The 22491-nt window shown below is 42.9% G+C and overlaps 2 protein-coding genes across 5 annotated transcripts in view; both read left to right on the top strand.

The window, feature by feature from the left end:
- Positions 1–7133, top strand: part of LOC118667486 (COBW domain-containing protein 3) — a 48595-nt gene extending 41462 nt beyond the window's left edge. For 3 of the 4 annotated variants that reach the window (XM_036330920.1, XM_036330918.1, XM_036330921.1), the window contains 4 exons: positions 5750–5818; positions 5923–5988; positions 6301–6430; positions 6818–7133. In XM_036330920.1, the coding sequence (XP_036186813.1) occupies positions 5750–5818; positions 5923–5988; positions 6301–6430; positions 6818–6924 (372 nt within the window). In that variant the 3' untranslated portion in view covers positions 6925–7133. The other variant, XM_036330919.1, reaches the window with a different exon arrangement.
- Positions 7134–13378: 6245 nt separating this feature from the next.
- LOC118666796 (forkhead box protein D4-like 1) lies at positions 13379–15608 on the top strand. The gene has a single exon (XM_036329115.1). It carries the CDS (start codon positions 13686–13688, stop codon positions 15039–15041), a length of 1356 nt encoding a protein of 451 aa, XP_036185008.1. The 5' UTR covers positions 13379–13685; the 3' UTR covers positions 15042–15608.
- Positions 15609–22491: the final 6883 nt, after the last annotated feature.

Genomic DNA, 22491 nt, shown 5'->3' with positions numbered 1-22491 from the left:
ATGGGTCTTGAGAATGTACATATTAATGTATATGTATATTTTTAACATTTTATCTTGGAAAATGTCAAAGATATATAAAAGTAGAAAGAGTAGTAAAATGAACCCTTCCTATATATGACCCAGTTGAAATGGCCATCAACATTTTGCTGATTTTATTTCATCTATCTTCCTAGCATTTCTTTTGCTGCGGTATTATTTAAACTTTTTTCTTTAAATAGAAAAGTTCAAGCATACATAAAACTAAACAAGCATAATGAACCTACATGTACCCATCACCCTTGCTGGAGTGTATTAAAGCAAATCCCAGACGTTGTGCCATTTCATCAGTAACTAGGATGTGCCTATTCTTTGTGTAAAGCTCTCCAGGAGACTTTTCTGCTTTAGATGTCTGAACATAGAACAGAATACAGTATTGCAGACAAAGGGCTATGGAATCGAGAGCTCCAACTGTCTCATTTGGTTTAGTAGTTTGTAAAAGACTACGTTTCATCTGTAAAGTAAATAAAGTATACAAATTTTTAGTATACAGTATCTTCACATGTACTTTTACCTATATATCTGCTCATATGTGTACATGAACACACATCCCTACAATTCCCACTCAGATCAAGAAATAGAAAATGTTCAGTCAGCAACTCTCCTCCCAAAGAACTAACTGCTTTTCTGACTTTACACCAAAAAGTAACCCCAAGGAGAAACTAAGATGGCGGCAAAGATAAACACCGGGAAATTGCTGCTTCCCACAACAATCGATAAATGCATCAAAAACACAAGGTGGACACCATCCAGAACTACAGGAGGGCTGGCTGAGTGTAAATTCTACAACTAGAAGGAAAGAAAAGCACACTGCGAGCGGGAGGAGCTGCGGAGGTGGAGTGCAGAGGTACGGGGGCTCGCGCGCGGAAAGGGTCTGGCACCTGAGGACGCGGCTGTCTTTTTGAATCCGGAGGGAGTCACAAGCTCCCGACGGCTCTGAAATCCGGTTCCGGGAAGTCTCTGGGGACCCAGGACTCATACGGGGAGATACTGGACTGTCTGGCAGCGGGCGAGCTTGAGAGCGGCTTTCCCTCAGAGGTGCTTGCAGCCATTGCCAGGACACTGGGACTCGCGACTCCTTAGGGCAGGGCTGAGGCTCCGCCATAGCTGCTTTCTCCGCCCTTTGATTTCTTGAGACCCCGCCCCGCCCAGGCTGCGGCAGAGGCTTTTGCATATGAATGCCCCGGCCATTTGCAACCTGTAATTACCTAACCGCAGCCGGGCCAGATAGACCCAGAGCTTCCAAGAGAAGGCCCAAGGCCCCACAGCGGCTTGCATTGCTACACAGCTGAGCATCATCAGGGCACTTCCAAACTCCAAAAAAAAGGAAGGGGAATCTGCAGTTCTCTTCGTAGTTCCTGCTGGGTAGCCTCAGGCAGAGGCTAAATTAGCACCTCCGTAGATCCAAGAGCCACTGTACCCAGTGGTCAGAGGGGAACCATCCAGATCACAACTCCTCAGATCCATAAGGGACACACTCAGGGTGCAGTCTCAGTGAGCACCAAAGCCCCACTGAAGCAAGTCTTGCCCCAGAAGGGTGTCTCCAGCACAGAAGTTCTCCCACTGCAGACACAGCTGATTCTCGCTGCCAATTGCCCTGGAGGTCATTTCCTCCCAGTGATCCTACAACAACCAAGGCATAGCTACAACAAGACTGTGCACAAAGCCCACGAGGGGGTGCACCAAGAGTGTCCACCTCAGGTAACTGGGGAGGCTGAGCCACTGGGCCCTACAGGACACCTAGCACACAAAGCCACTCTACCAACACAGGGAAGCAGCCAAAATGCGGAGACAAAGAAACAGGTCACAAATGGCAGAAATGGAGGAAAGCAAACAACTGGATATAGAGTTCAAGGCCACGTTTATAAGGTTTTTCAAGAATTTTATGGAAACCGCCGATAAATTTAATGAGTCCCTCAATAAGTATAGTGAGACCATGGAGGACATGAAAAAGGACCAACTAGAAATTAAGCATACACTGACTGAAATAAAGAATAATCTACGGAGATCCAACAGCAGACAAGAGGATCCCAAAAATCAAGTCAAAGATTTGAAATACAAAGAAACAAAAAATACCCAACTGAAAAAGAAAAAAGAAAAGAGATTCCAAAAATATGAAGATAGTGTAAGGAGCCTCTGGGACAACTTCAAGCGTACCAACATCAGAATTATAGGGGTACCAGAAGAAGAGAGAGGGCAAGATATTGAAAACCTATTTGAAGAAATAATGACAGAAAACTTCCCCCACCTGGTGAAAGAAATAGACTTCCAAGTCCAGGAAGCGCAGAGAACCCCAAACAAAAGGAATCCAAAGAGGACCACACCAAGACACATCATAATTAAAATGCCAAGAGCAAAAGACAAAGAGAGAATCTTAAAAGCAGCAAGAGAAAGAAACTCAGTTACCTACAAGGGAGTACCCATACGACTGTCAGCTGATTTCTCAACAGAAACCATGCAGGCCAGAAGGGAGTGGCAAGAAATATTCAAAGTGATGAATAGCATGAACCTGCAACCAAGATTACTTTATCCAGCAAAGCTATCATTCAGAATAGAAGGTCAGATAAAGAGCTTCACGGATAAGAAAAAGCTAAAGGAGTTCATCACCACCAAACCAGCATTATATGAAATGCTGAAAGGTATTCTTTAAGAAGAGGAAGAAGAAAAAGGAACTCTTACCATTTGCCACAGCATGGATGGAACTGGAGAGCGGATAAATACCACATGATCTCACTCATTTGTGGAATATAATGAACAACATAAGCTGATGAACAAGGACTGATCCAGAGACGGAGAGGCATTGATTGGACTGTTGGGCTTTGGAGGGAGGGTAGGGGAGGGTGAGGGTAAGGGGGAAAGATCAACCAAAGGACTTACATGCAGGCATATAGGCCTAACCAATGGACATGGACAATGGGGGGGGGGGTGGTGAGGGCATGAGCGGGGGGGGGGGGGGGGGGGTAGAGGGTAACGTGGGGACAAGGACACATATGTAATATCTTAATCAATAAAAATATATTTAAAAAAAAAAAAAAGTAACCCCAAAATGGTAGATTTATTTTTTACCAGAAGAGTAAGGGAAAGTGTAAAAGTGGGAAAGTGAGAATGTTCTAGGAGAGCAGAACTCCACTGCAGAAGTCTTCATGAATGCTTAGTATTGGGATCCTAGGATTGGCTTTGATTTGCTAGGCAAAGAAAACTCATGGCCTGGCCTACGTGGCTCGGTGGTTGAGCATCTACCTATGAACCCAGGAGGTCACTGTTCAGTTCCCAGTCAGGGCACATGCCAGGGTTGTGGGCTTGATCCCCAGTAGGGGGTGTGCAGAAGGCAGCCGATCAGTGATTCTCTCTTATCATTGATCTCTCTCTCTCTCTCTCTCTCTCTCTCTCTCTCTCTCTCTCTCTCTCTCCCTCCCTCCCCCCCTTCCTCTCTGAAATCAATAAAAATATATTTTAAAAGAGAGAGAGAGAGAGAGAACTCATGCTGTGCTGTCAGACAGTATTAGGTCAGCTGGATTGGCGTGTGGAGTCAGGAACCAACCAGGAAGATACCGCAGAACTTCACATGCCCTTGATGAAGGCCTTCTTACATTGCGAATAGAAATGGGATAGATCGAGCACTATTTCTCAGGTAGACTTGTCTGGATAACTTGACTAACTAGTGATGAAGCAATAAGAAGAGAGAAGTGATGGAAACAAGCCTAGATTACCTAGAGGAACCTAGAAATAGAAAACTCGGGAAGGCAAACTGAATATTCACCTCTTTACTTGGTGGCAGGATATCGCAGTAGAGATTACACAGGCAAAGAGGAGCAGAGGACTGGAGTGTGGAGATGCCGATTTTGGGTTTAATCCTACCAGACCTGAGGCCCTGAACCTAACTGTCCCCTATACCTGGGCTCCTGAGCATTAAAGAGAAAAAACCAGCATGATACAGAAAAATGTTAATTACATGCAAACAAGCAGTTAGAATAAGATGGAACTTGGAGACACTGTAGAAAATAGGCCTACCTTTCATCTGCCTTTCATCTAGCGCCAATATTCCACCTTTGTGTGGAAGTTACCGAAAAATCGGTACAGCGGTCTAGTAGGGTTAAGCAAGTTACTGGGCTTAGTTTTCTAGATGAATAAGACATAGAAGTGGTTGCATATTAGGTATTGTTTGCAAAAGAATGGAAAACCGAGGGAAATAACCTGGTAGGTTAAAGAAAAAAACTGAGGAAACTCCTAGAATTTAGGTTATTCCTGGATTTTATTTTAAGTACAGTACCTTATTTTGCTTTAGTTTTCTGAATTATTGATTCAGTTTTCTGATTCTTTCTGTTTGGGAAAGAAGAGTTATTTTTAGATTGAAAACAATAATAAACTAGGGGAAAAGTCTGAAATGGGTAATACCTAGGACATATTGTGTGTTATTAAAGTTTTATCCTTGAATGATGTTTAATGCAATTCTCTATATTTCATGGATTTCTCATTTACTCCCTATAAGGAGGACTTGGGGTTGGAGGGTGGAAAGTAGATGAGAAAACCCAAGGGACAATCTATGCATACTTAGTCAGTAGAGCCAATTATGAATTATGAGTTGTGACCCTCATTTTTGCCCTGGGAATTTATGGGTTTCATCTTTAGGGTCTAATGTGAGTAGAGTTTATTGATACAGAAAAACATCTTGTTTTAAAATGTTTATTTCCCTCCTTAAGTCCCATGATGCATTGTCTTAATTTTTAAAACCGTTTTCCTCTCATGCTGGAGTTAATTGTACCTCTTAGACAATTGTCATATCTCTAACCTGCAAAAAGCAAAAATCATTTCTGATATAAAATTTTTAGGCTAAGAATAAAGCAATAGAATAGAGCAATATTGAGTGCTACATTAAGACATTCCCAGTATTAAATGCCAAGTTATCTAACTTGAATAAAACACATTGTTAGCATTTTTGAAGATTAAATTACTACTGTCTTTTAAAATTGACAAATTATGTTTCACTTGGCACCCTTTTGCTGTGTATTTTAATAAGATTTTCTGTACATTTTGATATAGATTTTTAGTGATTGCTTTGAGGAGGAAAGAAGGCTGTCATTTTGTTTAAATATATACTATTATTATCATAACTTATAAAAACAGTTTAAAAACAGTGTTTAAGATTTAAAATTAAACACTTTTTTAAAAAATTGTGGTAAAAGACACATAACATGAGATCCACCCCCTTAAGAAATGTTTAAGTGTATAGTGCAGTATCGTTAAGTATATGCACATTGTTCTGGGTAGTTTGCCTTTTACCAAGCCTCATTTCCCCCAGCTTGTAAAATGGAAATAACTCTCTTTATTCCACAGGATTATTGTCACATGTAAATGAAAGATAAAATGAAGTGACCCAGGCAAAAATACCTGTCTCAGTATACTTATGTTGATAAACTATATATGTGTATTATCTTTCCTCTTAGCACTGAGAATCCTGGAAAGGATGAATTAAATGATGAGTACCCTTTTATGGCAGCTTCTCTGTGTAAATGCTAAACCATTGATCAACTGTTCAGAATTTAGAAAATGGAGTTGCTGATACCAAAAATCAAGTAATAGTGGGAAAGTTACACGTAATATAACTTTCTATGAATATGTTCCTTACTTTTCATTCTTAAAACTTAGGATTTTTTTAAAAAACCACTTTTTACTATTAAAAAAATCATTATTGATTCTCTTTCTTGATTTATAGAGTATTATTACAGTCACATTTGAAGTACCAGGAAATGCAAAGGAAGAAAGTCTAAATGAATTTATTCAGGTGAATGCAATAGTTAACTGATTAATGTTTTATCAACTGTATTGTTACATAGTTGTTGCTATTAGCAATGGTTGGTCTTACTGACATAATGTTACTTGATACAGAATCTTCTGTGGGAAAAGAATGTGAGGAACAAGGATGATGACTGCATGGAGGTCATACGACTAAAGGTGCAGTAGACATTTTACAGTTTTGGACAGAGTCCCTTTCTTGTTATATAAAAGCATATCTGGATTTAAATGGAAGTACTGGTTTTATACACATAACCTTTATCTATTTTCATTTTTTCTTATTTCCATTGCTGATACTCTTTGAAAATCACTGCATAAAGCATGATTTCTTCAAACAACTTTATTTAGTGTTGCAGCTAAAACAACCTGTGTGCTTTGAAATGTTACACTATGCTCTCTACTCCCAGGAGTTCTGCGCAGGTATCTGGCTCAATTCATATTGAGGTTGACTGATCATTCTCCTCTGAGCAGGGGCTGGTGTCGATCAAAGACAAACCACAGCAAGTGATTGTCCAAGGTGTCTATGAGCTATATGATCTGGAGGAGACTCCAGTGTGCTGGAGAGATGACACTGAGAGAACAAATCGACTGGTTCTTATTGGTAAGTTACAAGCAGTTAAATCTCTAAAGCAAAGTGGAAAATATATTTGAAAAGATTATAATGCGCTACTTAAGCAGTATTAACCAATCAGAAGCCCTTTTGTAAACCTAAATAAACTTGTGGTTAATATGTTTGTCTTAATCATGTTATAACATTCATAAGAACTGCTAGACCTTTTACTCTTCAAAGAACTTTAGAAAAGTGATTAATTCATGTGTTAGTTGGGTACTGAAGTATTTAACTAGAAAGTTAAGGAAGGAATCACTCAATTACTATTGTTTTTAATTTTCTGAAGATCATCAGCATTTAATGGTTAGAAATTGATAGCTAAACTGTGTCATTTTAGTAAGCATAGCATAATCACACCATATTTTGTTCTTTTTGCAGGCAGAAATTTAGATAAGGATATCCTTAAACAACTATTTATAGCTACTGTGACAGAAACAGAAAAACAGTGGACAACATATTTTAAAGAAGATAAAGTTTATCTGTAATATTGGAAGCATTTCTTAGCCAAAGGATTGGATGATAATATTAGGAATAAGTTTCCTGCTGGTTATATTTCAAACATCTGTTCTTTGTATTCTGTTATGAATTCCAGTGTATGTTAAAATTATATTTATTTTATAGGATACATAAGATATTGTAAAGCAGAACTGTAAAACATTTGACATTTATACAATAAAATATAATATACTCTGAAGTGTTTTTTTTCTTTTTTTTTTTTTTTTTTTTTTAATAAACAGATGTTTCACAAAATATCTTTAGAAATGGCTTGGGAGTTTACTTATGCCGAGCTTCTCATCTATGGGAGTTATTTATAACTAGAGGCCCAGTGCACGAATTTGTGCATGGATGGGGTCCCTCAGCCTGGCCAGCTATTGGGGCAGTCAGGGCCAGCCAGCCAGGGGGAGGGACTGTGGGAGGTTGGCCGGCAGTGGGGAGTTTGGCTGTGGGAGCGCACTGACCACCAGGGGGCAGCTCCTGCGTTGAGCATCTGCCCCCTGGTGGTTAGTGTGCATCATGGTGACTGGTCGTTCTGCTGTTTGGTCAATTTGCATATTAGCCTTTTATTATATAGGATAAATTTTGAAAGGAAATAATGTTGTCATTTTTATTAAATGAAATAAAAAGTTTATTGTGGCTGGAGACTTATAGGTGGAAGAAATCTGAATAAGATAAATTAATTGGGACCATGTCTTATTTTTAGTCAGTTCTAAGCCTTCTTGATAATCAGTGTAATGAAACTTAATCCATTCACTTTGTGATATATTTAGAATATTCTTATTGTAGAGTTTTTAACTTTAAGTACATTTTACTCCTGGTATTAAGTTCATCTTGGGTGTTTTTTTTTAACTTCTTTAATTTTTAGCATACGCATTTGAATGCCATAGCATCTATAGACATAAGCAGTGGGTCTTTTTAAATTAAATCCAAAATATCATGGCAGTTAACTGGATACAATAAAAAGTGACAAGTACAGCCCTAACTGGTTTGACTCAGTGGATGGAGCATCGGCCTGAAGGGTCCCAAGTTCGATTCCAGTCAAGGGCATGTACCTTGGTTGCAGGCACATCCCCATTGGGAGGTGTGCAGGAGGCAGCTGATCGATGTTTCTCTCTCATCGATGTTTCTAGCTCTCTATCTCTCTCCCTTCCTCTCTGTAGAAAATCAATAAAATATATATATATATATTTAAAGTGACAAGTACAAACCTTCAGATACAACTGCAGAAAACTTAATAATTCAATAATCATTACTTTTTTCCTATTCCTACTAAATGCCAGGTCAGCATTGACAGTATTCAACTTCAGATTGAGTTATGGAAAGGCTCTCTGAGAAGAAGTTAAAAAGAGTTGTTCATGCAAAGTGAGGGAGAAGGTTCTACACAGAGGGAGGGAGTTTGCAGAGGCCCTTGAGGTGGCAACCAGCACAACATGTTGGAAGACCAGGAAGAAGACGAGTGGAAGGTTTCAAAGCCAGGCTTGAAGATGGAATTGGATCATGAGCTGGGGCCAGAGGTTTTGGACTGAGTGACACATTTGGATTATTCTGGAAGCCTTAGGAAGTGCAGTGATGTGGTTGTGATGGATGAACTAGTTGTTTCTGTTTTTTTAATTGCAAATAGTGCTGCAGTGAACATCACTGTGCATCCGTCTTTGTTCTTATGAGATAATGTTTCTCTAGAATAGGTATGGAAGGGTGGAATCATGAGCTTCCAGGATATGCACACTTAAAATTTTTAATAGATACTGATATAAATTGCTCTTCCACTGGCTGTACCTCTTTACAGTAGTATAGGAAAGCACCCATTTCTCCAAACCTAGCTAACACAATTTAACATTTGCCAACCTGCATGGGATGACATGTCACTTTTAATTTAGATTTTCTGTATTTTTATGTTGTTTATATATTATTTTAAATGTCCTGTTCCTCATTCTTATTTTCCCCAAAATGAAGTATTTTTCAGTGACCAGAGCAATAGTATAACCAGCACCTTCAGAGAACTTTGGAACTTGTCATGAATATCCTCCAGAGAAGATTTTATTTTTATAATACAAATTGCTAACTAAAGTAAATAGTGTGGGCCATTATTCTGCTTACTATAGAAGATTTTCAGGGTATTGATGATGATAATTAAGGCTTAGGGATAGTTCATCTAAAACTATAGCTTACTGAATGATATAGGATAAATGACAAAATCTCTCTGAGCCTTTGCCTCCTTATTCATAAAATGGATATATCGATGCAGATCTCTCTGGATTGTTCCAGGGATTAAGTTGAAAGCACCCTGGATACCAAATCTCAGTAAAAGTGAATTCCCTATTTCCAGCAAGATCTGATTTAAAAAATATAAATAAAGCTTTTGTGCACTTTGTTCAAACAAATGGTTCTTTCCTAGGCTTTCCCCAGCTTTCAGTGAAAGGGGCAAGAACATTGGTACTGAGATTAAGATGGCTGTAGGAAGGTTCAGCACAGGGCATGAGGGAAGACTGGGCGATTGAAAAGGTCTATAATTTCTAGATCCTGAAGTCTGAGGGGAATTATCAACAAAATAAAGTTAACAGGCTTTTAAACATTTATGGGCTTGGTTGCTTGTACAAATTGAATAAATGTTTCCTTTGGATTACTAGAATAGGTAGGAAAACTATTTTAGATTGCTTTGAAATTACTTTCATAGTTCTAGAAATGCCATACATTGTGGTAGTAGTGTTGAAAGAAATGAATTCTACCTTTGACTGTCTAGCAACTTGACCTACTTTGATGAGAAAGATACCCTAGATTTTTTTCACAGTTTTAATATTGTGAATCTACTTTACCTTTTAACTTGATATTGGAATCTTTACCTTTTAAATAACGACCAAATTGCCTTTAATTTTCAGAGTGAAATGGAGAGAAATCAGACATCATCATCATCCTTCCTGTAAATTAGTTTAGAAAAGGTTGTTTTTCAAACTAGTGTCTTGTGAGTCTGATAGGTTTGTTCAGGAAAAAAACCTAATAATCACCAAAAATTATGCACGAGACGCAAGCTAAATGTTGCAGGAGCAACAATGTAAAGCTTTTGATTTTTAAGGCAACACTGAAGAATTGAAGGGACTGGACAGGAAGAGTGCCTTTATTTTTTTAATATTTTTTAGAGCGCCATGCCATAACGGAGTCTTTGCAAAGCATTCAATTTAGTTTTCATTGATACAGCTCTTTGTTTTTATATTGACATATTTTGTATAACTCTAGATATAATTCATATACTGTAATTAATATACCTCCGAAAAGAAACCCCGTATCCCTTAGCAGTTATTCCCCATTTTTCCCTGCTCTTAGCTACCAGCAAGTGCTAATCTACTTTCTGTCTCTATAGATGTTCTTTCCGGACTCCTTTCATTTACTATAATGTTTTCATGATTCACCATGTTGTAGCATGCATCAGCATTTTGTTCCTTTTAATTGCTAAATGACATTCTATTTATATATCACGTTTTGTTTATCCACTCCTCAGTTGATGGATCTTTAAGTTTTCACTTTTTGGCAATTATGTCCTTTTCCCTTACGCTTAATTTTTAATTAATAGAATATTTTTCATAACAGTTTTAGATTTACAGAAAAATTGAGCAGATAGTAAAAGAGAGTTCCCATATATTACCCTCCAACACACACACACACACACACACACACACACATCTTACAGTGGTATGGTACATTTGTTACATTAGTGAACCAATATTGATACAGTATTATTAACTGAAGCCCACTGTTTTTCAGATATCCTTACATTTTACCTAATGTTCTTTTTCTTTTCCAGGATCCTATCTGGGATTCCATGTTACATTTAGTAGCCATGTCTTATAGACTCTTCTTGGCTGTGACAGTTTCTTAGGCTTTACTTGCTTTGGTGACATCCGTAGTTCTGAGAGATACTGGTTATGAACACAGGATGCTCCTCTTGGAATTAGTGTGTTTTTCTCATGATTAGATTGGGGCCTGGGGAGGAAGATCACAGAGTGCCATTTTCATCACATATCAAGGTACCAAGGGATAGACTATCAACACAATTCATGTGTGTTTTGTTGATATTGATCACCTGACCATCTGGCTGAAGTGCTTGTGAGGTTTCCCCACTGGACAGTTAAGTGACTCTTTCCACCCCTGTCCAGCCTGTACGTCCTGGGGGGAAGTCACAATGTGCTTTGTACAATGAAGGAGTGGGGAGCCACACATCCCCAAGAGCTGAGTACCTGAGTTATTTGGAATTCTTCTGCCTCTCCCTCCGTTAATTAACTCAATCCTTTATCAGTATGGATACATAGGTATCTATTTTATACTTTAGGTTATAATCCACTCATTTTGTTCAAATTGTCCCAGCTTTGGCCATTGTGAGCTTTTTCAGTTGTCTCCTGTGTACCCTTTGACATACCCACTTCCACCTTTCACCCTCCCCTTCAATGTGGGGTTTTTTGTTTTTTTCTGAGTGTGTTCCTCCTTTTCTCCTTTCATTTTTAAATGACCCTAATCCTAATAGAAGTTGACTCTAGGAAAACTAACAATACTCCCTTTCGCAGGTAATCCTGATTTCTTTGCTGATGGCAGAACTAAACTTTACCTGCAGGGGGTAAAGGGTGAGGCCTCTGGGAATCTAAGGTTGAATAAGACACCTGTCCTGCCCTCCAGAGTTAATTTAGTAGATCACACAAGTGATAATTGGTAAATCCGGGATTCAAACACTAATCTATTCAGCTTAAAACCTGTTATTTGCCCTACTTCAAACTATAAATAACTGGGAAGCCTTACAGGATAAATATCTTAGGAGTAAGAAATCTGATTTCAAAATTTTATCCTGAAGGCACCAGCTATTTTTTAATTATATTTTGACCTTTCAGCTGGCTTCTGACTGAAAAGTCATTATTTTACAAACATTAATGGAAGATTTACTATGTGACTATCAATTGCCTGATACAATATTCTTTTATGCTGCATTTTAATTAGATGCCACCCCAAATTCTGTTTATAAGTAAGTGAGTTTTAAATTATGAAAATATACTGTGGCATGTATACATATACCATAATTATGAATATATACCATAAAGTCCCTACTTATATAACACACTACATTATATTCTACTGGACTGCTACTTTACTCTCTGAGTTAATATAAACGTGGCCATCCAATAATCTTGTTACCTTCAAAGATGCTAAGTGAGTTAACGAAGCTTCTTTCTCATATTGATCCTCTCCCATGTGAGTAATGAATGAGAACCTTGTGACTGAAACTGCGGCCTCTCCTTGCCTCGCTAAGTTTTGTTATTTATTATAATAAAGGTGCTTAATGTGGGTTGTTTTTTCTCTGAAAGGAAGAGGGAGAGAGAGAGAGGAGCCCCTCATATCCTGGGTGCATCCCTTGGCGTTGTGGGGCCAGGTTGCGAAAACAGGGTATTTCAATATAGGTCTGTACTGGTTAGTATGTGGCAAAATCAATTGAATTGGTTGTGGCCATTAACAAAGAAAAATATCACTGATCACTCTAGTCTGAGCATATTGCTCTTTGAAACCCATTCTGGTTATGCAAGTCTGTATATGCATGATTGGGTGGTTAAATGTTCAAGGAAGTCAGCGAATCACTGCTGAAGGGGACTTCTCTCTAGCATTCCCGCTTTCTCTCCACCCTGAACTTCCACAATTTAATGCCAGGATATTTCTGCCTTTTCTGAAAATTTGAGTCTGGAAGAACATTTTGGGGAGCTGGAGGTGGGGAGAGTAGGAAAACGCAACAGCTCTTCACAACCCACTGAGCTCAGGGATATAGTTAGAATATCTAAAATATTTCAGCTCATCATTCTGAATAAGGACAGAATCCACCAATGAAAATGGGTGATGAATATGCTATGCAGCATGAAAACAATTTTAATTACACATTTCAATGCCCCTTCTCCTTTCCTCCAGGAGAGAGAGATGCCTGGATATTCGTGGTAGATTGTTGGGTATCATATTTTCCTTACCCCTTTTTATTTGCGCAGTTTTATTTTATATTCATATACAATCCTCATCCGAGGATATGTTTTTATTTTTTGAGAGAAAGAAAGGAAGGGAGAAAGAGAAACATTGATGTGAGAAACTTTGATGAGAGAGAAACATTGATCCGTTATCTCCCTAACGGGCCCTGAACAACCTAGATTCTGTGCCCTGACCCAGAATGGAACCCGAAACCTTTGGAGTGCAGGCGGGACTACTCCAACTAACTGAGCCCCCCCCCGCCCCCCCCCCTCCCCGCAAAGGCTATTTGCGCAGTTTTAGTGCATGAAGGGGGGAGGTGGGGGGAGGTGGAGGTGGAGAAAATCGCGCATTAACAGCCTAGGCAACTCCCAGTACGACTGGCTAGCTAACCCGAGGAGCGCAGCATCCACCTCGGTGGTGGGTGGGTGGAGGGAGGAGGAGTCTGGAGGCTCTTCCTGGTCGGCTAATGCGCAGAGGACCCTCCTCATTGGACTGTGCGGCGGCGAGGAAGTGGGAATGCTGAGGTAGGACAAGAAGTGGTAGAAAGGGCAGGAGACTTCACAACATAGGGACTCGAAGAAGCTTTAATAAAAGGCAAAGCGCACCTTTGCTGGACTCGCGTATTGTATAGGAGGAGAAACCAGAAGTCAAGAACACCTAAAGCGTTCCTACTTTCTTAGAACACCCTTAACCCTGGCACCCGGCCCAGCCCACTGCAAGACAGGTGAGCGGCCGCCGTCCCGGAGGCTGCGGGACCTGCTCCTCCATGAACCTGCCGGGAGCTGAGCGCCTTCGCCCCAAGCCGCCGCGCAGCCTCCGGGGCTCCGAAGGGGAAAACGGCGAAATCGATATTCTGGGAGAGGAAGAAGATGAAGACGACGAGGAGGAAGAGGACCACGTGGAGATCAAAGTGAGCCCACAGTTCCTAGAGCCGCTGCACCTGCCGGAGCCCCCGGGGGCGCGGCAGGGCGCGGGCGCGAAGCCGGGAGAGTGCACCGAGAGCAGCAGTTGCCCAAGCGACTCCCCAGAGTTTGGCACCAAGTTCAGGGCCTCGACCGGGTCTGCGGCGGCCTCTGGAGACGCCCCTCAGCCCGCGAAGCCCCCCTACTCCTACATCGCGCTCATCACCATGGCCATCCTGCAGAGCCCACACAAGCGCCTCACGCTGAGCGGCATCTGCGCCTTCATCAGCGGCCGCTTCCCCTACTACCGCCGCAAGTTCCCCGCCTGGCAGAACAGCATCCGCCACAACCTCTCGCTCAACGACTGCTTCGTCAAGATCCCCCGGGAGCCCGGCCACCCGGGCAAGGGCAACTACTGGAGCCTGGACCCCGCCTCCCAGGACATGTTCGACAACGGCAGCTTCCTTCGGCGCAGGAAGCGCTTCAAGCGCCACCACCAGCCCCCGGGAGCCCACCTGCATCACCCCTTCCCCCTCCCCGTAGTGCCCGCTACCCTGCACGGTCCCTACCCCGGCCTGCTGCCTGGGTCCCCGGCCCCACCGCAGCCCGTCCCCGGGGCCTGCCCTGCCGCTGCCCCCCGGAGCCGCCCGTGCGCTCTGCTGCACCCCCATCCCCTTCGCTACCTGCTGCTGTCCGCCCCTGTCTACTCTGAGGCGCCAAGGAAAGTGCAAGGCGGGGACCTGGTGACCCTCGGCGCCGCCCTTCCAGCACTGCAGCCCCCACTGGGCTTCCAGCCTTGGGAGGGGGGCAAGGGGCTGGCATCGAGGCAGGTCGGCGGATGCCCCTCCTTCAGCATCGAAAGTATCATGCAAGGGGGCCGAGGAGGGGGTACAGCGACCGCACAGAATCTGTCCCGAACCCCGTGGGGCTACTGTCACCTGCTGCAGCGCCCGCCCTGCCTGTTGCACACCCAGGCTGCCGCCCACTGGCTCCCCGTGTCCGCCGCCGCCGCATCCACTGCCCGGAGGATGTTGCAGCCGCAGCAGCAGCAGCAGCAGCAGCAGCAGCAGCAGCAGCAGCGCCAGGACGGTGCCAGCAAAGGCACGCTGCTGGGCCTGGGCCGGCACCTGTCTGCCCCCGTGGCGCTGCTGGGGCGTCAGCCGGGAGCGGAGGGCTCCAGGCACATGTCCTGCGGAGAGGGGACCTCGCCCGCATTTTGAGTAGCACCCGCCTCCTGCCCTGGCGCCAACTCCGAGGGGCGAACCTGGAGCCAAATTAGAGGGCAGAGAGACCCAGGTCTCGCTCTCCCCGCTGCCTGTCCTCGCGCACTCCATCTTGCACAGCCAGGACCAGGTGTATGCATTAGCATCCCGCAGCAAAGGAGCCACCAATTTCCGTTCCCAACAGTTTCCGTTCCCTGTGAAATATTTACAAAGGAAAGGTTGGCTACTGTTCCCTTAGACAACCTGAACGCAAACTTCCTATGGCATCGATTTTCGCCTTTTCTTTCCCAGCCTCCCCTGGTGGCTTCCAGGACTTTTCTGGTTTGCACATTTCCAGAGGAACTATGAATGTGAGTGGGGTATTTTGTTCTGATATGAAAAGAAAAACAAAGATACAATGTCCAATGCACCCCATGTTTTCCCCTTCTTCACCCCCTAGGAACTGCAAGTGTTATTCCCAAGTCCAGTACAATGTGCTCATGTCCTTTATGTCTTTCTGAAACCCATGTGTAATATAAGTAGAATTTTAATTTCAGAGCATTTATTTCTGATCTGTGTGTCGGATGTGCCAACTTCCATGGAGAGGTGTTAAAAGTAAACCTAACTGTGTTGACTAAATAAAGTGCTAAATCATTATACAACATCGTCTATTTTATGGAACTTCTTTTAAAAAACTAGTTCTTTCCTCCGAACAAACAATTTAGTTTTACAATTCTTATTCATTATAGACATCAGAAACAACCCATTTTAAAAATGGCTTTTAAAACTTAAGAATATTTGAAGTTGAAAAAGTCCTGTCTTTTGAACTATGGGATTTAATATGTATAAAACCTATAGAATAAAAGAATTGGAGGAAATCTAAATATAGTCTATATATTTTTTTATCTTCCTAAAGATGTTTATTTTTCTCCAGAATAAGTTGGAGGACTCTTTGAAATCAATGTGGAAGGTAATGGCTAACATTTATTTGTGGGGGGGTGGGGGTGGGGGGACAGTTTGGGGAGTGAGCCATTTTTTTTTAAAAAAAAGCATTAGAACTTTCAAAACAAGGGCCCAAAGAAAAAGTATATAATGTATCAAATAAGCATTCATGTCCTGGACATTTACAATTAAAAAAAAATTCTCTCTCTAGGCAAGTGCCTTCTAAGAGCTCCTATTTTCTTTCTTTAGAACAGAAAGTAACTTCTTTTTGTTTCAAAAAGAGTTAATTTCTTAAAGGATTTTGCAACCAGAAAGATTTCACTGTATTGGGCTTCAGGTGACTGGGTGGAGGGAAAGAAGACCCAAATGTCCATCATGAAATACTCCTGCCAGAGAGACCAAATTTCTCCTGCAGCTCTCCTGTCGCTAAGCAGACTCTCTTTTTCACCCTCACAAGAATTGCTTTCCAGGGGACTTAGGAAAAAGTCACTCTGTGAGTGTGAAGAAGGTCATTGGCCCTCAGCTACTCCCCAGGCGCAGCTATGAATTTCTCATTACAGGAGGGAGGGGCTCCAAAGAGAAATGTTTTTACAGCCTTTTAATTGGTGATTTTTACTCCAGCTCCTCATTTCCACCCCATCCCTCAGAACTTCTTTGGCATGTTCTGCCAGAAATCCCTACCTTCTCCCGGCTTGGTAGATAGGTTTCAGGGATGTTCTGAAAAGATCCCAAGCCAAACCCTTGGTAGCCACTGGGACACAGAACTTCAGATTGTACTCTCCAGCTCTGCACCTGCAACCTTTGCTTGTATGGCAAGCACCACCCCTGCCCTACATAGGCCCCTATCCTGGGGCTGCAGGCAGTCCCTCCCCTAACCTCCTCCTCTTTCATCCACTTCTCCCTCCTTGGGTTTTTAAAAATGAAAATTTAGAGACTTTATATTATGTCTATGAACCCCACCATATCCTGTGGGATATAGATAGCTAATTACACCCAACATAATTCAAAGAATGAAAATAGTCCTTTACATAAAACAAAATCATAATATAAAGACTTTTGGAAATAATATCATTTCAAATTTATGTATTAAAGTAGTTAGATAGTATAATTGTTTTTTATACTTTTTATTGTTGATAGCATTACAGGTATCTCCCACTTCCCTCCCCCCTCACCCCCCTCCTTCCCGCTTCTATTCACCTCCCCCCCCCCCCCCACACACACACACAGGTCTTCACTACTCTATTGCCCGAATCCATGGAGGCTTTGAACTCAGTCTGTCTGACTCTCAGCACTGCAGCTTTAAGATCGTTTTAGCAAATTCTGCAGACTGGGCCAACCGAAGAGTTTGGAAACAAGCGAGGAGTAAAGGGAACCCATTTTCCTGTCAGCTCCCTGGTGGTTCACATTCCAACCCTCCCTGGCCTTTGGCGGAAACATGTCCAGGCCTGCACCCATTCATTCATTCATTCGAATAGGTCACAAATGTCCTCGGAGCGCCAGGTAGAGCCTCTCCCAGCGCTACCCACTCCGAGGAGACGCCGAGGAGTTCTCTTCCCCGCCTTTGCCCCAAGCCAGCCACCAACACGGGTGACTGCGGTTAAGAATTGGGCCCAAGCCGGCCCCCAAGCTCCTAATTGTTACCTAATGAAACTATATCGAACGAAGAGTTTTCAGAAAAACGTCGACTCAGTGGAAGAGTAGTTACACATAGTTCTCCATCCGAACGTGGCGCTTCGGACTCACCTGCCGGGAGCGCGGCGACCGCGTGGAGAGGTCAGCCTGAAGCTGGGCCCGCGCGAAATCCCGCAAACGCGCAGAACTTGCCAAGCCCCCCGCTGCTCGCAGGGCTGGCGCGTCCCGGGAGTGGAGGTGGCGCCGCAGCCCCCAAGGCAGGGAGAGTCGGGGTCGGAATGGGGACATGGTGCCCTGTGCTCTGCGCGGGGATCAGGCCCGGCCGCGTCCGGGGCCACGCAGAACAAGAGGCAGATGCTCTGGATGCCGGTGGTTCTGCGCAGGGGCGTCCGGCACCTTCTGAGTCCTGGGCCTCTGTCCACCCCGTGCTGGCCTCTGGCCCCGATCTTGGGCAAGAGCGCGGGGTACGTTTAAAATGCTGGCGAGCAGGCTGCACCGCTCCCGAGTTGCGCAATGGGATCCATGATCAGGGGTCGTTCTTGACCCTTGGACTCATCTTCTTGAGGCCAGAAAGCTGGATGTGTCCAGAACTGCCCAAGGGCGGGGTCGCAGAGGGGTTGGGGCGAGAGCCAGAGGGAAACCTGAAGGAGAGACTATCTCTCTGGTCCTGCCCCCAATGAAGAGTAACCTCAGCGGGCAACCTTCATCTCCTCCTCTCTCTGCCAGACGGTGGATTCCACCTTTAACCCTGCCCGCACCCAAATGACTCTATGGAATCCCCATTATACGGCTAAGACATATGTGACTTGGAGAAATTAAACGACTCTCCCGAGGTCCCTTCTTAGGCAGCGGTGCCCGGCCCTGTCTGGTGTTTTAACCACAACCCCATGGGTGCTCGCGACTTGCTTCTGCCCGGGGCCTTCCTTGGTCGCAGGGGCCACAAGCCAGAGGCGCCGGGACGCGCGGCGCCAGTTCAGTCTTTCGCCCGGGGCTCTGCTGCGCGCTTCCCAGGGAAGGTCACTGGGAGGGCAGGACCGGGCCACCACCCGGCGCAGGTGGCACTCGAGGACTCCACCTAAGGCAACGTCGCCAGGGAGGAGTTAGTCCCGAGAGTGTTCTTCCTCCCCGGCAGGACTGTCGTTCTCTTTCCCCGCGCGGGGCACTGGATCCCGATGACGTGAAGGGTTGTGATGCGCCCTAGTTACGGGGCGGTGGTGGCCTGGGAGAGGGAGGGAGGGGTGAGGACGCCAAGCCTCTGGAGCCGCAGCCTGCAGGTCACCCTTGGGTCAGAAGGTGCGGTGGGAGGGGAGGGGCCCCGGGGAATGGGAGGCGAGGTGGCGGCCCCTAGAGAAGGATAGAGGGCATCTGGGGGTCGGGTGTCCTGGAGCCTACCTGGCTGTAGGTGCCAGTGTGCCCCGTGCAGGTGCAGTCTGGCAGGGCGGTGACATTCTAAGCGCCCAGATCCTGTATGCAAAACCTTTAGTACTTGCTTATCCGTGGGAGTGTAGCTAGGGATTCAGGAACCATTCTCCTCTCCCATCGGCCTAACCCAGACGCCCCTACTTGGGCTGGAATGCAGTAACAGACGGTAGAAAATCCAGAGACGCAGCAGAACTATGAGGAAAAGACTAGAATCGAAACTGCCATAAAAACTAACCAGGCTGGGAGTGAGATAAAGCAAATCCCATTTTCTAGGATTTTGCACCAGAATTTCACCACATTTTATTGGAAGTGTGAGGAACTCATAGCTCTCATTGCCCCCAGTATTTAGGAAAAAATGTTCAAAAATGTCTCCCACATTAACATCTGATCCTATCTAAGTTGCAATCTCACCCTAATTGCGAATGTCACCTTCTTGTAATCTCTACAAAAATAGTTTAGTCTTAATGGCTGCTTTTTCATATCAGCACTAAAATTATTTAAATGTATTTTAAGTGTTTATTGACTCTACATACATCACTAGGTTAAACAACTTAAATAGATGATAGATAATACTACCAAAATTTGCCTCTCTTTCCCCCAAAAAAACAACACCCAGAAAACTAGATGGAGGAAAAAAAAAGGATTTGAGAATCCAGTCTGAAATTCAGTTCAACACCAGTTCCCTGTTGCTTAACTACCTTAATATAATCAAGGTATATATGTTAAAATGAATGTATACAAAATAAATATGAATATAAACTTTATTTTCTTATTTGTTCTTAGAATGCAGGAATGTTTATTGAAGTCAGTCATTAAGAATATTGGGGGATAGTTATGATTTATTCAGCTAGTGAAGCAGTTTCTGTTCCCAAGTTCAAGCAGAGAACAATGAGATTAAATTAAGCACAAGAGATTTTATTTTCTTCACATACTGTAATTTTGCTACCTATGGCTATGTCTATATTTAAAGTTATATTTATGACCAATAGTTCTTCAGATTAAGGTGACTACTATTGTGTTATCCAAGGTAACTCTTGTATGAAAGATATTGTGCTACATTTCAAGCAGTATTTATTTTTTCCCTGAATATTAAGCCCTTTTTAAAAAAATAAATAATGGAAACTTCCAAACATACAAAGCTAGAGAGATTAGTATCATTAACCTCTATGTACCTGTCAGCTAGGCCAACCTGGTTTCATCTTTACTCTGACAGTCCTCTCCCCACTGGATTATTTTGAATCAAATCCCAGATATTCTATCATTTTATGCACAGATATTTTTTAACATTTCTCCAAAAGACAAGAATTCTATCAATGTAACCACAACACTATCATCACACCTAAATAATTCATTAACAGCATCGATTTATCCATGCAATGTTTAAATATCCTCAATCGTCTCAAAACTTTCTTCTTTTTTTTTTTAATAGTAAAGGTGGAAACTTATTGAAGAACAAGTACAGACTCCCATGTCGGGAGGGGGAAAGAGTCCCCTCAAAACTTTTTTTTTGTTTAGTTGATTCGTTTGAATTAGAATCCAAATAAGGTCCACACATTACATTTGGTCGATATGTTCTCTTATATCTAGCTTAGGTTTCTCTCCAATCCTCTCTCTCTCTCTCTCTCTTTTTAAATAAAAAAACAGACATTTTTGTTGTTGAAAAAACTGGAAGAATTTGGCGTTTTGGATTTTGTGGTTACAGGCATTATTTTTATGGTAAGATATTTCCAGGGATAAGGTAATTTTAAACTTTTGAATATTAGCAAATGTCCCTGTTCAAAGAGTCAGCTGTTGAGAAAATAAATTTTTATTAAGGTAAGCATGGTTCTGGGAAAGCTTATGTGAAATTTTCCTAAATGTAAATATAATATTTTCTTACAACTTTTAAGACTAGGTTGCTATTTCCATGTAGTTATAGAAATATAGAATTACCAAACAAATATTTCATCTAAAGATTTAAATCTAGTCTTATTTTGGCAGAAATGAAGCTCTTTATACCTTAACATTTTTAGTTGAAGTTCCAAAGACATTTAGTGTTTCAGAATTTTAGGTTTATATTATTTTTAATCAAACAATATAATATTGTTTATATGTTATATTTAATTTTAAATGAAAAAGTAAAATGTAAAAACATTCAGTTAGGGTCAGAGGTAGGGTAATTACAAATTCTGCGCTCATGAGAAGAAAAATCATTTTAGGATAACCCCAAATTAAAGGGACTCAGGATATGAAAGAACTTAAACTGGACAGAGCCCTAGCTGGTTTGGTTTAGTGGGTAGAGCGTAGGCCTGCGGACTGGAGGGTCCCTGGTTGATTCTGATCAAGGCACATACCTGGGTTGTGGGCTCGATCTCCAGTAGGGGGCGTGCAGGAGGCAGCGGATCAATCATTCTCTCCCATTGATGTTTCTATCTCTCTCCCTCTCCTTTCCTCTCTGAAATCAATAAAAATATATTTAAATAAAAAGAGGTGGTAAGAATCTGAGCTAATGCAGCAGCAGCAGGAATGGAAAGGAGTGGGTATATTCCCCAAACCCTCATCGATAGAGTCTTTTGACCTTGTTAACCACAGTGAAGGGAGCAGGAGGAGTCCAGAAAGGTGCCAAGCGGCCGACTTGCGTGGACACGTGGGCTATAGAAGGAGAAGCATGTATGTTTGAGACAGGGGTTCTAGACCATGACTTCTATCTTAGCCATGTAGCACCAGCACCAGCACCAGATGGACATGTCCAGGAGGCAGTAGGAACTTCAAAACTAGAACTCAGGAAAGAAGTTTGGGCTGGGGGACTGGGAGAGACATTATCATGTAGATGGCAGGAGAGCTGGTGTTTGGAGGAGATCACAGCAGGATATGAACAGAGTGAGAAGAGAGGTAGGGAAGATCCCAGGGACACTGCTATTCAACAGGTGGCTGCAGGAGTAGGAGGCAGTGAAGGGGCTGAGAAGGGAGCGGGAGGAGAACCAAGGGCCAGTGATGTTTTGGATGCAGAAGGAGAAGAGGAACAACAGGGATAAATGAGTACCAAGGTCAAATGAACAAAGACTGGATTTGACTCTAGCAGGTCATATATGGAAACATTTTGGAGCCAAAAGGAAAATTGTGGTGACTTAAGGAGTGTTCGTTTCCTGGGGCTGCCGTAACCAACTATCTCAACTTGGCAGCTTAAAACAACAGAAATTTATTCTCTTCCTGTTCTGGAGGCCAAATGTCTGAAGTTGAGGTGTTGGAAGGGCCATGTTCTCTCTGAAGGCTCTGGGGACGGATCCGTTCCACGCCTTTCTCTTAGCTTCTGGTGCTGCCGGCAATCTTTGGCATACCTAGGCTTATAGACACATCACCCCAACCTGGGCCTCTATTGTCATGTCCAGTTTCCCCTGAAAACTGTGTTTCTTCTCTTCCCTAAAGACACCAGACTAATTGCATAGTCTACACTGTATTTCCAAAGAAGATCACATACTAAGGTTCCCAGAAG

Source organism: Myotis myotis, unplaced genomic scaffold (genome assembly GCF_014108235.1).
Source record: "Myotis myotis isolate mMyoMyo1 unplaced genomic scaffold, mMyoMyo1.p scaffold_m19_p_12, whole genome shotgun sequence".
Lineage (NCBI taxonomy): Eukaryota > Metazoa > Chordata > Mammalia > Chiroptera > Vespertilionidae > Myotis > Myotis myotis.
Note: the sequence above shows the minus strand (reverse complement) of the source record. Positions and strands in the feature narration are given on the sequence as shown.